This window comes from Pantherophis guttatus, chromosome 1 (assembly GCF_059756535.1).
Source record: "Pantherophis guttatus breed Tessera chromosome 1, ASM5975653v1, whole genome shotgun sequence".
NCBI classification, from domain to species: domain Eukaryota; kingdom Metazoa; phylum Chordata; class Lepidosauria; order Squamata; family Colubridae; genus Pantherophis; species Pantherophis guttatus.
Window position 1 is genome coordinate 69,978,060 of NC_142063.1, and position 16,140 is coordinate 69,994,199.

Sequence of the window (16,140 nt, forward strand, 5' to 3'; positions counted from 1 at the left end):
TGAGAAGGCTGAGGAGGACATGATCATATTTTTCCAAGCCTGAAAGCAGGGGTGAAATCCAGCAGGTTCTGACAGGTTCTGGAGAATCGGTAGCGGAAATTTTGAGTAGTTTGGAGAACCTGCAAATACCACCTCTGGCTGGCCCCAGAGTGGGGTGGGAATGGAGATTTTGCAATATCCTTCCCCCAGGAGCGGGGAGGGAATGGAGATTTTGCAGTATCCTTCCCCTGCCATGCCCACCAAGCCATGCCCATAGAACCGGTAGGGAAAAAGTTTGAATTTCACCCCTGCCTGAAAGGACTGTCAAACAGAAGAAAGCCAACGATCTATCATTCTGGAGGACAGGACATGGAACAATAGATTTAAGTGACAAAAAAACAGATGCCAATTGAATGTTTAAACATTTTAACAATAATAATAGCTTCACAGTGGAACCAATTATCCAAAGTAGATAAAGTATACGAAGTATACAAAGTAGTTGTATATCCATTTGTCACTGATTCTTTAGCTTCCTACATGAAATGAGAGACTTGATTATCTAAATAGCCCATTTTAGTTCTATTATTTTGTTTCTTTCCTAAAACTATTTATTCTATGCATAACATTTAAAAGAATTTGTTGTAGTTCAGTACTACTGAAATTCCAAATATAAAATAATAAAGAGTGTTCTTTCAATATAGGGTCACCTTGCAGTGAGATGGGCAGCAAACAAATACGTTTTTTTTTTAAAAAAAGATATCAAGTTACTGCTGCTGATAAACTTACTTTTTACCCAATGGCATCCATGGCTAGGTTTCACATGAAACACTTATTTCCATATTAAAAATGCTTCTATGTTTTTGCGGCACTCTCACAACATTGCAAGATAAATGTAACGTTATTAGTTGACTATTGGCAGAAGAGTATTTTGATATTTTGCTCTACAGTTCAGCTATGCATTTTCAAGAATCTTCCCGGGAAGATTCATAGGGGACTGAAGTTACAAGAGGAAATGTACCTCTCTTGTCTTCTCTGCAATAACAAAAAGAAACATTCCACAGGATGTTCTTACAAAAATCCAAACACTAATGCTTATTTATAGCTTTTTACAACTTTTAGTAGTATTTAATTCTCCTTGCATAATTTAAAGTAAGGCTGGAAATGAAAATCTACCTGTCCCAAGTTTAGCAAAGACTTGCATTGATTCATCAAAGCGCTTTTGGCAGAAAAGGTTGAAGGCATAAAGATTCTTAATGTGATGGATCTGTTGCTGTTTTTCATTGTCAGAATCATCTTTCATATCCTAACAAGTTTAAACAGAAGCAGAAAAAAATACTTTATTCACCATAAACTCTTGAAGTAGAAAAGAAAAATAAAAAATAAAGAATTAAAAATGCAAACCTTTGGGAAATAGCACACTGGCTCTTAAGGAAATTGATCCTTGGTAATGAAAAAGTATATTTGAATATACTTGTAGAAAAAATTGTTCATGCAAGCCAGGAGATATATTTCTATCTCAGTTATGCTATCCAGAATAAGAACACAAATAAGTTTCCTGAGTATGGTAAACTTTGTTGTCACATTTGTAGTCCATGAACACTGAGACTATAATAAATATCTGAGTAACACACAGTCAGGGTGGATAAAAATCAATGATTTTTTTAAAAAAAATCAAAAAAATCAGATTTTTTTGATTTAAATCAGATTTTTTTTTTATTTAATTCAGATTTTTTTTATTTTTATCGAATTTATTTTAATAAAAAACTTTTGTGGTAAAAATCTATCTTAAGATAGTTTTCTATTTAAGATACATAAATAATTTAGTTTATTCAGCATGAAATGGAGTTTAGTTATGTAGCATGAGGCTGTATATTCTGCAACACTGGGACTATCGGTGAGTCAACAGTGGGTCAAAGGAGTAGCAGAGATGACAGTTGCTCTTTAAAAATTATGATTTAAATCAAGTTGATTTAAATCAAGCCTTTTTACTAGTGATTTAAATCATGATTTAAATTGTGATTTAAATCAACTCGATTTATATCAAATCCATCCTGCACACAGTAGGCTTAAATAAGAAGTACAAAAAACCAGTGTATTCAAAAAATAACTGCAATGAATGGATCAAACAGTGACATAACTCACAGTTACTGTTCTCAGTATACAATCTCCAATTCCTGAGATGCATATAACTACACTCCAAAGCCTTGAACGCAGTCCTCCAAACCCCTCCCAACATTACTGCTAAGTTGTAAACTAATGTGACAGGAGGAGAAAAATATGAAATGAGGAGCAACAATATTAACATGGTTTAAATAAATGTAAGGCAAGTGATACTGTTATTTCAAAAAGGTTGTGCACCTTTGGCATACGGCAATGCTCGCGTGATTGATTCTCGCAAACAAGAAATACCAGTATTAACTATCATTTAAGTGTTTTTGTAGCCCTCTCCATAGGTAAGTACAATCAGATTAATAAACCTTTTTATCCCACACAAGTTGTTTATTTTGCATAAGAAGTCAAACTAATTAAATTTTTCACAGAACTAGGTTTTTTTTATTTTAAGTTTGTTCCAAATTTAAAGACTATGGTTATAGACTTTAAAGCAAGCCAGGATAGCTTCATACTGTGAATTGTTCCCAAAATATAACCACACTTTCTTATTTAATGAAATAAACCTGATTTGTTCATCTCCACTACGTTTCAACCAAAGCTTATTATAATCAACCTGAATCAAACTAAACCAAATTTTACAGGTTTAGAGGATAAGAAATAAATTCTGCAGTTACTCATTATTATATACAGTGGTATATAGTCTCTAGACTAGGTATCTAGTCAGCCACCAATTGTGCAAGTTCTCCCACTTAAAAAGATGAGAGAGGCCTGTAGTTGACATCATAGGTAGACCTCAACTATGAGAGACAAAATGAGAAAACAAATCCAGACAATCACATTGTCTGATTTGGAAAGAATTTATTTGCAAATTATGGTGGAAAATAAGTATTTGGTCAATATCAAAAGTTCATCTCAATACTTCGTTATATATCCTTTGTTGGCAATGACAGAGGTCAAATGTTTTCTGTAAGTCTTCACAAGGTTGGCACACACTGTTGCTGGTATGTTGGCCCATTCCTCCATGCAGATCTCTTCTAGAGCAGTGATGTTTTGGGGCTGTCGCTGGGCAACACGGACTTTCAACTCCCTCCAAAGGTTTTCTATGGGGTTGAGATCTGGAGACTGGCTAGGCCACTCCAGGAACTTGAAATGCTTCTTACGAAGCCACTCCTTCGTTGCCCAGGCAGTGTGTTTGGGATCATTGTCATGCTGAAAGACCCAGCCGTGTTTCATCTTCAATGCCCTTGCTGATGGAAGGAGATTTGCACTCAAAATCTCACGATACATGGCCCCATTCATTCTTTCCTGTACACGGATCAGTCGTCCTGGTCCCTTTGCAGAGAAACAGCCCCAAAGCATGTTGCCACCCCCATGCTTCACAGTAGGTATGATGTTCTTTGGATGCAACACAGTATTCTCTCTCCTCCATACATGACGAGTTGTGTTTCTACCAAACAGTTCTACTTTGGTTTCATCTGACCATATGTCATTCTCCCAATCCTCTTCTGGATCATCCAAATGCTCTCTAGCAAACTTCAGACTGGCCCGGACATGTACTGGCTTAAGCAGGGGGACACATCTGGCACTGCAGGATCTGAATCCCTGGCGGCGTAGTGTGTTACTGATGGTAGCCTTTGTTACCAGCTCTCTACAGGTCATTCACTAGGTCCTCCCGTGTGGTTCTGGGATTTTTACTCACCGTTCTTGTGATCATTTTGACCCCACGGGGTGAGATCTTGCGTGGAGCCCCAGATCGAGGGAGATTACCAGTGGTCTTGTATTTATTTATTTATTAGATTTCTATACCGCCCTACTCCCGAAGGACTCAGGGCGGTGCACAGCCAAACAATAAAAACACATACAATACAAAATTTAAAAAATAGAATAAAATCAAATTAAATAATTTTGGCCCCGACAAATTTAAAACCCCAAACTTTTAAAACCAATTTAAAATTGAATATATAAATACTAAAAAATATTTAAAATTTTAAAAATCTTTTATAAAAGAGGGGGAAAATTAGGCCAGGCCGGCCTGGTGAAATAGTAAGGTCTTTAAGGCGCGGCGGAAGGTGCGCAGATCCGGGATCCTCCGTATCTCTGGGGGGAGCTCGTTCCAGATAGTAGGTGCCCCCACAGAGAAGGCTCTCCCCCTGGGGGCCGCCAGTCGGCATTGTTTGGCTGACGGCACCCGGAGGAGCCCCTCTCTATGGGAGCGTACCGGCCGGTGGGAGGCTATTGGTGGTAGTAGGCGGTCCCGCAAGTACCCGGGTCCTAAGCCATGGAGCGCTTTAAAGGTGGTAACCAAAACCTTGAAGCGCACCCGGAAGACCACCGGGAGCCAGTGCAGCTCGCGCAGGAGAGGTGTTACATGGGAACGCCATGTCGCTCCCATTACCACCCGCGCGGCCGCACTCTGCGCCAGTTGGAGCCTCCGGGTGCTCCTCAAGGGGAGCCCCATGTAGAGAGCGTTGCAATAGTCCAGGCGGGAGGTGACAAGGGCATGAGTGACCGTGCGTAAAGAGTCCCGATCCAGAAAGGGACGCAACTGGCGAATCAGGCGAACCTGATGAAAAATCCTCCCGGTCACGGCCGTCAAGTGCTCTTCTAAAGACAGCCGTGAGTCCAGGAGGACGCCCAAGTTGCGAGCCCTCTCCGTGGGGGCCAATGATTCGCCCCCAATAGTCAGTGATGGCGTCAACTGACTATATCGGGACGTCGGAAACCACAGCCACTCAGTCTTGGATGGGTTGAGCCTGAGCCTGTTCCTCCCCATCCAGATCCGTACGGCCTCCAGGCACCGGGACATCACTTCAAGGGCATCGTTGGGGTGATCCGGGGTGATTGTATGTCTTCCATTTTCTAATTATTATTCCCACAGTTGATTTCTTCACACCAAACTGTTTGCCTACTGCAGATTCAGTCTTCCCAGCCTGGTGCAGATCTACAATTTTGTTTCTGGTGTCCTTCGACAGCTCTTTGGTCTTCACCATAGTGGAGTTTGGAGTGTGACTGTTTGAGGTTGTGGACAGGTGTCTTTTATACTGATAACAAGTTCAAACAGGTGCCATTAATACAGGTAATGAGTGGAGGACAGAGGAGCCTCTTAAAGATGAAGTTACAGGTCTGTGAGAGCCAGAAATCTTGCTTGTTTGTAGGTGACCAAATACTTATTTTCCACCATAATTTGCAAATAAATTCTTTCCAAATCAGACAATGTGATTGTCTGGATTTGTTTTCTCATTTTGTCTCTCATAGTTGAGGTCTACCTATGATGACAATTACAGGCCTCTCTCATCTTTTTAAGTGGGAGAACTTGCACAATTGGTGGCTGACAAAATACTTTTTTGCCCCACTGTACCTAATTAACAAATAATTGTCTTGAAATAGCACTTTTACTAGATAGCAACTTATAAATGTAATTATTTGTCAAAGATTCACTCAAGTTCTGTCAACATACTAACATATGGCTTTGTGAGTCCCAGTTAGTTATTTAAAACACGATTGACTAGGTTCACACATCATACTAAACCAAATACAACTGATACTTCACTATGGTTTAGTATGACACAGGATCCCAACTATAGACTGAAAATATATTTAATCTTTCACTTACCGCCAATTGCAAAGCCAATTCAAACTGTTTATCTTGGAGGAGCTGCTGAATCTGGGTTGCAATGGAAACTGGAATGAGGCGCCAAACAAAATGATTGCTGGCCACATATACAATATTAGGACTAAAATAAGGAAAAAGATACAGTCAGCAATGTACCTTAATAAGATTAAAGGGTCACTCCCTTTTACTCAACAACTCTTTAAAATTAATAATTCAACAGTATTTTATATGCAAAATAGGAGAAAAATAGGCAACTAAAGCTTTCCTACCCTCCAGAAGTAATGAAGCGTGGCTTATCTAATTCAATACTCTGAACCAGGAGACGGGGCTCAAACGTACGAATCTCTACATATCTTGGCAATACTGCGACCACGTATGGAGTCTGATGTTCTATTATGGAAACAAAACAGTCAGTATACAGACCTAAACAACTTTCCATTCAAGAGTACCAAATGTTTTATTACTTTCTTTATCCCCCTTGGCTTTTTAATTATTTCTCTTTCTAACACTACTGTACTTTATGAGAACAGCATAACTTCATCTAAAACTATTGTATTTATTGGACTCAAAAGAGACTGCTAATGTTACTGGGTTTCTGATATACAGACTACAATATTTATGTAATAGAGTTATACACTGCCTTTCCTCCAAGAACTTAACTTAGCCATTTCCCTCATTCTTCCTACTTTTTTCCTACAACAACCCTGTGAAATAGGATGAGACACATTAGAAAAGCTTGAAAGAAGTTTTGCCGAAGCATGGTCTTTTCTCAATTTTTTTATTAACTGGATTAATATGTGGTATTGGTTTAGCATTCTTTGCATAAGACCTATTGTAAATAGAATATTATTTGTCAACCATTAAGTAGTTCCATAGAACTCATATTCAGCAGATCATTATGATCCTAACAAAAAATGTATTATGCAACCTTCCTGAAGTAAGTTGTCTCTACTTTTAAACAGTTTTATGCAGTATTAAAGTCCACAAGGAAACTTTAGAAGATGCTGAGACACAGATAAAAATTCAACCTTTATTATTCACAAAACTAACATTTACCCTGGGAAAATACAGATTTTAAAACAGCTGGTAAACCTTTCTTTTCTGGAAACCATGAGTCATTAACGTCATTAATACTTCAAATCAGCTTATCACAAAAACAGCATTTAAGCGGACTGATTTATTTCCAGAATGCATTTAAGCTGTATAAAATATGAGATGGCAGTATAATCAATTAAACACTTGTTTCGCCTGGGTGCACTGGCTTCAAATAAATCTCCCGAATTACCATTACCAGAATGCGTTTTCGTTACATCTAAACCTAAATCAAATTTCTTTAAACAATTGTTACTTTTTTATCTTAAATAATTTTGGAATAAAATGCTAGTATATCATACATTAATGAATTATAAAGTGTGTTTAAAATATTAAATATAATTCCAATGAATTTAAGAAAAAAATTAATTCAACAAGTACTTATTTTCTATATTTACCAGATTCCTCAAATGTACAAAAAAAGCTGATATCAAAGCAGATGGAACCCTTATCCATGGGTATCTTTAATATTTCGGTTGATATTCACAAAATTGTAATATGATCACTGTTGTTTAAAGAATGGGAATTCATGCCAAAAATTTATTACTATATAATATACAAATTGTTCTTTTTTATATAGTAATAAATTAAAATCTGAGCAAAGAAAATTATTATTCAAGTAGTAGGGAAAACAGAGCTGCTTTGGACTCACAAACCTGGATTACAGATACACACTTTCTATCTATAAACTGGCATTATATCAACATAACAGAAAGATAACTATCATCTCATGTAGTCAAATGTCATTATTAATTTAAAAATCAAGGTGTATTGTATTTTCTGTGTGTAACACATTTTTTCTTTAGAGCTAAGAATTTTTAATTTTACTTGTTCTTACCCATGGTTATTGGGATATCTGTCCAATTGAAGGCACATTTCTGCGTACAGACTCCTTCTTCATTCAACACAACAGTTAGATCATCTTGGCCTACAACAACTTTGCCATCTGCCAATGGGACTACTAATGGCTCAAGCTGCTTTCCTGTAGGGAATAGTTCCTTAATCGACCCCTTCCCATCTACCTGTAAATGAATAAAAAAGCTGGTCATTCAATTCAAAAAGGCATTACCAAAATTACTCATTATTATTAGAAAGAGCTGTTCCATTCTCCAGTATTCCTGTCACTAAGCTTATTTCATCAACCCCATAGATCAAACCATAGCCAAATTGTTTAGGGATTTCCCAAACAGTAGTCAATTTTTACCACTGATGTCATAACAAATATGACATCAGTGCCAATAAGGTGCCTATTTTCTCAGAAGGCTCACTACATATAGAAAGTTTATTCAGTATAGGACATGAGAATTCATAATTCATGCTCCAATCATTCATTTCCCCTGCATACAGTATTCCGAAAAATCAGTATTTTCCATCTTAGTCTAATTTTTAATACCTTTATTAGATAATAATCCCTTTTGAAACCAACACATATTGAATCTTTACACCATGCCATCGATTTAGGTACATCTGGCACACTGAAATCTCCCTGGAAATCAAGAAGAAAAAATGTCTAATTAGGTACAATTAAAGAAGCTGATACACACACATGTATGTATGTTTGTATATAAATAATTCTAGGAAAAATATTTAATTCTAGGAAAAAGAGCTCCCAGAAAATAAACAAACATAGGATAAAAATATAAAATTAAGACATCTGAATGAATGAATCTTTTTTACAGTTAAAGGCCAGGGATGAATGGTACCTCTGAAAACTATTAAAAGCAAGAAACATGTCAAGTAATACAGGCAAATGACATATGAATAAAAAAAGCATGTTAGAACTATGGGAAACCTGTCAGTAACTGATGCTTGATTTTCATGGCTGCTTCGCAGTATTTTGTTATGGTCTATAAATCATTTACAAATAAGGATGGATGTATAAGTATTGTCAGATTACCCAAGGACTGATGTAAAAGAGGCATATTATAGATGGTATGAACCTTCTTACAGTTGGTAAAATAAAATAACACATGTTGGGGTTTTTTTCAACATCCCCAGTTGCAGCCAAGCAAATACATTTCTCAAATGGGATTTTAGAATATATTCTCAATAGTATTGCCTAGATATTAAACATAATGCCTTGCCCAGAAAAAAAACCCTTTCCATTATTTGGGGGATTTTAGTAAGGAGACATATTTAAAGGCTCATTTCCCAGCCCTTGACACCCAAATCCTATTTCTCTTTCCTTCCCATGTTTTTAAATGTCTTCCAAATAATGTATGTTTAATATGGCCGTAGACCATGGTTTGCAGAAACCACGATGACAACCACCAGCAATGTACCTTTAATTTTTGCTCCATTACATTCTAGTTTAAAGAGTACAAATTAAAGACAGTCATGAGGTCTTAATTTTTTTAAGCTGTTTTAAGTACGGCTGATATTTCTTTTTAAAAAAACAGACTCTTTCAGAGTTTTGTAGAATTCTGCCTTTTTTTTAGTTCTTTGTTAATTAATGTTATACTTCAAGTAAGCTCTGAAAGAAAAACTAGGTAACTGTTAAATTGGGCTTAAAAACTAAATCCCGCAAATTATTTTTGAAAATGTTTTCTGAATAGAAAATCAACACCACTTTCAAATCAGTGACACTTTCAAACCAAAAATTATATTTTAACATGAATTATAGAATGATGATTAGAGTGAGACGAACAGTACCTAAATTTGATAAATAAAAATAATAAATAATACTGCACCTGCAGCTCATGGAATTTTCGGTCCTTCCAATAAAAAAGTTGTAACTTCTTTCTCACTGCCACACACATTCTAAGGACCTCTTCTCCAGTATCAGAATGCTGTAAAAATAAATATTTCTCTAAGAATCAAAGCTGGAAAACACAATATTAAGCTCTGCTCACACACAATGTTACGTCATTGTTCTCTTAAATATGGCTTATTGTACAGCAAATCACAATTGCTGTCCTGCAATATGCTGAGCAATCAACTGTGGCGTGCAAATTACTATGGTTGCATTCCACAATTTGAACCACAAACAAGCCTCATTAGTGTATTATGTAAGTCCACTGTATATGCAAGCTTGTGTTTTTGTCTTGTTTCTAACAAAGGTAGAATAAAAATGAACCCTGAGCAGGCCTTGTTGTCATTCTTTTTCCTTGATTATCTTTTTCCCTCCCTAGAAACAGGCTGAAATAAAATCCATTTCTCAGTAGACCCAACAGAACTGCTGGTTCCAATTGCAGTCAATAAGTGAAGACTATCTGTATTTTAACTATCATCTCTAAAATGTGATTTTCAGAAGTCGTGAATGAAAGCATCTCGCCCACCCACCTGCTTCCCGGACATTAATTAAGTAATGAATTTTTTGCATTTTAATCTAACATGCCAAATGTTCATGAAGGCAAGCCTCTTTTCATTACATACCTTCAGATCACAAGTGAAGAGAGTTGCACCTTTGGCCTTAGAAACTGTTGTGATCTGTTGAAAGGTCAATAGATCATGAACATAAATGTTGTTTTCTGTTTGGGACAAAAACACAAATTACTGCTTAAATTAAGGTGTACACATGCTGCTATTCAAATCTCTACAATTTTCTCATAATGAATAATGCTGCAAACATTATTTTATTTTGAAATAAAATGGGAACTTTACAAATATCTCCCAGTTTTTGATGCTACAATGATTCTGAGTCTCAAAGAATCTCCATACTAAGAATGATGGATAATGTAAAAAACTATTAAGTTAAATAATGCTTAAAGAAGATAACAAAATGTAAAGGGCTTTTAAAAATTAATGTGGCCTTTAAAAAAATTAAGGATCAGAAGTAAAAGCAAAACACTGAAATTCAGATTAACAGAACAAATTCACGCATTCCCAACTCAGAAATAAATTCAATATTTAATTCTTTAATTAAGAAGACTAATTAAGACTAGACTTAATTAATTAAGACTAGAAGTTCCCTAGTCTTATAATGACTGCCATGCCTTGTTTCAAAAAAAATTAATCTGAACAATTATTTCACTTACCTAATAAACTGACCAAAATTTTGAACTGGGATACAACATGGATCTATTAAAAATAAAATAAAAAAATCATGTAAATAAGCTTTGGGTAAATTTCTTAAGAGGGACGTGGTGGCTCAGTGGCTAAGACACTGAGCTTGTCGATCAAAAGGTTGGCAGTTCAGCAGTTCAAATCCCTAGTGCCGCATAATGGGGTGAGCTCCCATTACTTCTGCCAACCTAGCAGTTCGAAAGCACGTAAAAAATGCAAGTAGAAAAATAGGGACCACCTTTGGTGGGAAAGTAACAGTGTTCCGTGCACCTTTGGTGTTTAGTCATGCCAGCCATGACCACGGAGACATCTTCGGACAGCGCTGGCTCTTCGGCTTTGAAACGGAGATGAGCACTGCCCCCTAGAGTCGGGAACAACTAGCACATATGTGCAAGGGGAACCTTTGTGAGTGTTGTGGCTCCGTCCTCCGAGCCTATCTTATCGGAGGAAGAAGGCTCCGAACATGAAGGAGAGGAGATGGCCAGGCCTCCCTCTCCAGGACCCTCCTCTCTGGCAATGCCTCAGGTGTCTCCCGAAGGAGAAGAGATTGGCCAGGAGCCAGGTGTTTCCGAGCCGTCGGATAGTGACGAAGAAACATTGTGGTTGGACCCACGCCAGCGTCGGAGAGACAAGCAGGCGCAGCAGAAAAGGAGGCGTGCCAGAGATTAAGCTGAGTCACTGGACCACACCCCACAGGCAATAAAAGGGACTGTGGTGGCCATTCGGACTCTGTGACGGACAAAGCTAATCTCTGGCGAGGCACTTTGCACTTTCGGACACAACACTTATTTGCTGTGGATTTAATTACAAACTGTGTGTATTTTTGTCTGTGTTATCGGAATCAAAGTTCTTGGCAGGCAGACACGGAGTTGCTGCCAAGTTCCTTATCACTGACATTGAGTGTTTGAAGAGTTTATTTAACCCTCGGCTGGCTGGTTGGGTGTGTGGGTGGTACAGGGACAGAACAGTGCGAGGGGAACCTTTATCTTTACCTAAGTTTGCTTAGCAACTGGTTCATAACTGGTGCATGTGCAGAAGCGTCTGGGCAGGTGGGTGGAGCCTCCCGCCACCACCACTGGTGCGAACCGGTAGCAACCCACCACTGAACTTAGCTGAATCTGAAAATGCCAGACCTACCTGCTGTATCTTCTTGGAGAAGTTCTTGTTTGATTTTTCTAATATGACTTCAAACCTGTTGCAGCCTATCAAACAATATATGGATTTAGATAAGATATATTTTAAACTATTTAATCAACTTGCATTTATTAGTTAAGGAATAATGTCATACAAACTTCTGAACTGAGATTAGAGGAGGTGTAAGTCTCACAAATTGTTGATTTAAGGGAATCCTTTTTTTACAGTTGTAATTCATATATGTTTCTATCTAATTCATATTTTACAGACTAGTTTCAAGGCAAAAAATCAAGTATGAATCTGACTGACTTTTTTAAACATGTTATGCCTAATTCTAAAATATAATGAAATTTTGCACAGAATTAAACATGATACAAGGAAATAAGGTATTTCAGGTCAGCCAATAAACTCTTTATCATATAGGTTTTATACACAGTGATTGGATTATTAATAATATTAAGTTTATTTCTCAAATAAGCTTTAACTGGAAGGGTTCACACAAGTAAAACAGCACAAACCACACTAAACCTAAAACAAAAAAACATATAAATTAGCACAACAAATAAACCCTGTCAACATAAGGCTAAAACAAGTTTCTGATTCTTGACAGATATTCTGTTTTAGCTATGTACAGGGCCTATCTTGTATGAATCTGCCCTAAAATACAATGAAGTAACAGATGGCTCTCAATTATCCTCAGTTGTTACTACCGTATTTCCCCGAAAATAAGACACTGTCTTGTATTTATTTGATCCCCGAAATAAGCGCTTGGCCTTATTTTCAGGGAGGACTTATTATTTTGGGGCACATGGAGCAAGATGGGGCTTCTCTTGCTGATTTCCGGCTCCACGTTTAATTATTTTCAGGGAGGGCTTATTATCAGGGATGTCTTGTTTTCGGGGAAACAGGGTATTTGTTAATATGCAGAGGGATGGTAAATCATTACAAACTTACCAGTTTCTTTTCTAATTCTGTAAAGTAGAAGATGTCCTTGTTTAGTCCCAACTAGGAGCCATTCTTCTACAAATGAGAAAACATTTAATTTGCACCAGCAATATTCTATTTTTTCCTGAGGAATTCATAGTTTTAAAAATATTTCAATAAAAATAATTTTCAATTAACATATATTTTCTAAGGTCAAATTTACAGGGCAATCCTACCCATATCACCAGGTCTAATTGCCTTTATTCCCAGGAAAGTATGTGCAGAACCTTATTCTAGAACTAAATATGACATACCTTTTCATGGCTCTATACATGAACTTTACTGTGGGGTTTTTTATACTCAAACATTTTTGGGTTTTTTTTTTAAGTATTGGAAAACATCCGAGAGTGTTATACACTACAGTATAAATATTTGAAATTTGTAATTTCTGGGAATTTCGCTATTCCCAGAGAGGAAGCAAATACAAGCTACAAGTCGCAGCCCTCATCAGACTTTATTAAAAGTAAATGCAGTTTACTAAATGCATGGAATGTGCAGAAGCCGATAGGCTAACTAAAATTTTAAGAGATCAAAAAGACTGCATATTTCCAATGCCGGGACCTATGGTATGTTTGGTTAGATAATAGAATAAAAAGAGGACAATGCTAGATTAGACTTTTATTTTTTATCTGTTTATTTAGATTGAATGTTATGTATTGTGTAATGTTCTCACCGTGATCTGTTTGTCGATAAATCTTCTGTTTGCACTTTTTTAAAGAAATAAAATTATTTACATTAAAAAAAAAAAGTAAATGCAGTTAAACCAGAAGACACACAGGAATTGGGCATTCATGTTCCTTTATTAATAAGACAACATGGACACACTCCTCTGTTGAACCCCCACCACAGCAATCCTGTGGAGCAGAAACCGAGAATCATCCCAGTCCATGGGATGTTTGCATTTGAATCTAGTTCTCCCTTTCTAGACCCACACCGGCCCTGCCTTGGGGGCAGGCAGGCAATGCTTTTCCTTCTCATGACTCACGTGAGGGTCACGTTTAAATATCACAACACGCAAAGCGCTCAAGTTTTCCCAGGACCATCTATCAACGCGCGAGGAAACTGGCAAGATTTCGCCCTTACTGGGACCTAATGTTTGATGAGTTCGCTCAACACAACAAGACGCGGTGGTCGGAAGGGAGCAGTAGAAAACGGACTCTTGTACACCAAGACGTTGTGGTTGTGACTCTCGGCACACAACGTCACTGAAATGTGAGAGGGGACAAGCGGGGGTGAGCTGGGGGGTCGAATCCGGAGGCACTCACCCCAAGCCGCCAAGCAGTCGATCTGCAGCGGCAGTTTTTCCAGGATCGTCACCGGCTCGAAGGCGTCGTGCATGACGGCGACAGCCTGGCGTCGGCCGCTACTCCTCAGAAACGACGGGCTGTTGCCCCAGGGCCACTAAGGACGGCCCGGGAGACGATGCTGCCAGCAACCCCCAGCCACAAAAGCCGAGCCTGGGCCGCTGCAACGTTTCCGGGGTTGCTCTTCACTTCCGTAGCCAGGCTCCGCCTCTGAGCAAGTCGCGCAGGCCGGTTTCCCGGCTCTCTTCGGCGAACCGAAGCCTGCCGCTCCGGTTCCAGTCGTAGAGGTTACGTTAAGCACCTACCACCTTTGAGTATTTTGCGGTGGAGCAAATTCTTTTGAGTATTTTTCTTGGGGGGCAAAGCAGGCATTGAGGAGAATTGGGGTGCGTGGGTGGGGAGGTCGAGGGACTGAAGGAACCTGCAGCAAAGGGCGACTGGCAACTCCAAAGCGCAAAAGCGCATGGATGGTGTGTAACTCCTGTCTGACCTGAATGGGCTTCTTCTCCGAGAAACCTTTTCAATATTTAAGCCGTTGCCTTTTTTTTTTTTTATCCTGCATTATTGTCGTTTGTGTATGTGTTGTAGATGTAGCGTACAATTCATTCCTGTAACTATATTACAAGGAATCCATGGTAAACTCCTCCGCAAATGTGGATGGATCAAATTCAGCAGATTCTGACAGGTTCTGGAGAACCGGTAGCGGAAATTTTGAGCAGTTCGGAGAAACGGCAAATACCACCTCTGGCTGGCCCCAGGGTGGGGTGGGAATGGAGATTTTGCAATATCCTTCCGCCAGGAATGGGGTGGGAATGGAGATTTTGCAATATCCTTCTGCCAGGAATGGGGTGGGAATGGAGATTTTGCAATATCCTTCCGCCAGGAGTGGGGTGGGAATAGAGATTTTGCAGTATCCTTCCCCTGCTACGCCCACCAAGTCACACCACGCCCACAGAACCGGTAGTAAAAAAATTTGGATTTCACCACTGGGTGGATCATAAAAAAAATATACGTTCTTCATGCTGTAATGTCTCCAGAGCCTACAGAACAATTTTTTCCAAGGCAGTAATCCTAAATACTGTTTTCAACTTCCCTGGCTAAATTCACCTGGCAAAACACCTTAATTCTTTTGTTTAGCATTACTATCCTCAGGATCCAAGGTGCATGCTGCAGGTATGGAACATTTAAAAGTTATTCGCTTGTTTGCTTCTTCGTTTCTTCTTTCTTTTTTATTTGACTTATATGCTGCCCATCTTGCCTAATAAAACCTAGATTGCTAGCCTTTTTGTTCCGAATATAAAAATAAAAAGTAAAAAAAAATTTAATAGGCTGATCTCTTAAAAAAAAGGCATTGTTTGGATTTTCTTTAAATTTATGTAATTACAATTGCACATTATCAAGTCTCCCAGGTTAACTTCTTTTAACTTTACATCTCTCACACTTTATTAAATATAATAATTTAAATTTATTTTATTACTTTTCTTTTTTATTATTTTTGTTTCTTTTATGTTGTGTTTTTATGTCCTTGTAAGCCGCCTTGAGTTGCCATGTACAAGTAGGTGACAATATAAATTTTCTAAATAAGTAAATAAATTCTTCATGAACTTAAGGTCCTTATTCTTGTATTCAGCATACAGTTCCTAATATACATCAAATCTGAAGTTGCCTGACATAACATAGTCCTAAAACTACAGTGCTTCTTTGGCTTTGTCTCAGCATATATTTCAAACTCTAAATGGTTAATGCGGCATTCAGGAATAACAAAAAGCTAAAATCATTAAGGATTAGCAAAGTGTAAGTTATTTTGGCCTCAGCCTTTTGACGCATCCAAACAATGACATATATTAGAATGCAGAAGCTGCCACTACATCTGAACCCATGGTCTGTCCCTGACATTTTGCCATCAAAAATAAGACA

General features: G+C 38.0%; 1 protein-coding gene across 1 annotated transcript in view; it reads right to left on the reverse strand.

Moving 5' to 3' along the window:
• Positions 1–14,668, reverse strand: part of VPS39 (VPS39 subunit of HOPS complex) — a 31,062-nt gene extending 16,394 nt beyond the window's left edge. Inside the window, exons 1-11 of the mRNA XM_034417775.3 lie at positions 14,185–14,668; positions 12,890–12,955; positions 11,939–12,003; positions 10,774–10,816; positions 10,172–10,266; positions 9,487–9,585; positions 8,190–8,282; positions 7,635–7,818; positions 5,974–6,094; positions 5,705–5,825; positions 1,153–1,282 (exon numbers count right to left, since the gene is read on the reverse strand). Of these exons, the coding sequence (XP_034273666.1) occupies positions 1,153–1,282; positions 5,705–5,825; positions 5,974–6,094; positions 7,635–7,818; positions 8,190–8,282; positions 9,487–9,585; positions 10,172–10,266; positions 10,774–10,816; positions 11,939–12,003; positions 12,890–12,955; positions 14,185–14,257 (1,090 nt within the window). The 5' untranslated portion in view covers positions 14,258–14,668. The remainder of the gene's footprint in view (positions 1–1,152; positions 1,283–5,704; positions 5,826–5,973; positions 6,095–7,634; positions 7,819–8,189; positions 8,283–9,486; positions 9,586–10,171; positions 10,267–10,773; positions 10,817–11,938; positions 12,004–12,889; positions 12,956–14,184) is intronic.
• Positions 14,669–16,140: the final 1,472 nt, after the last annotated feature.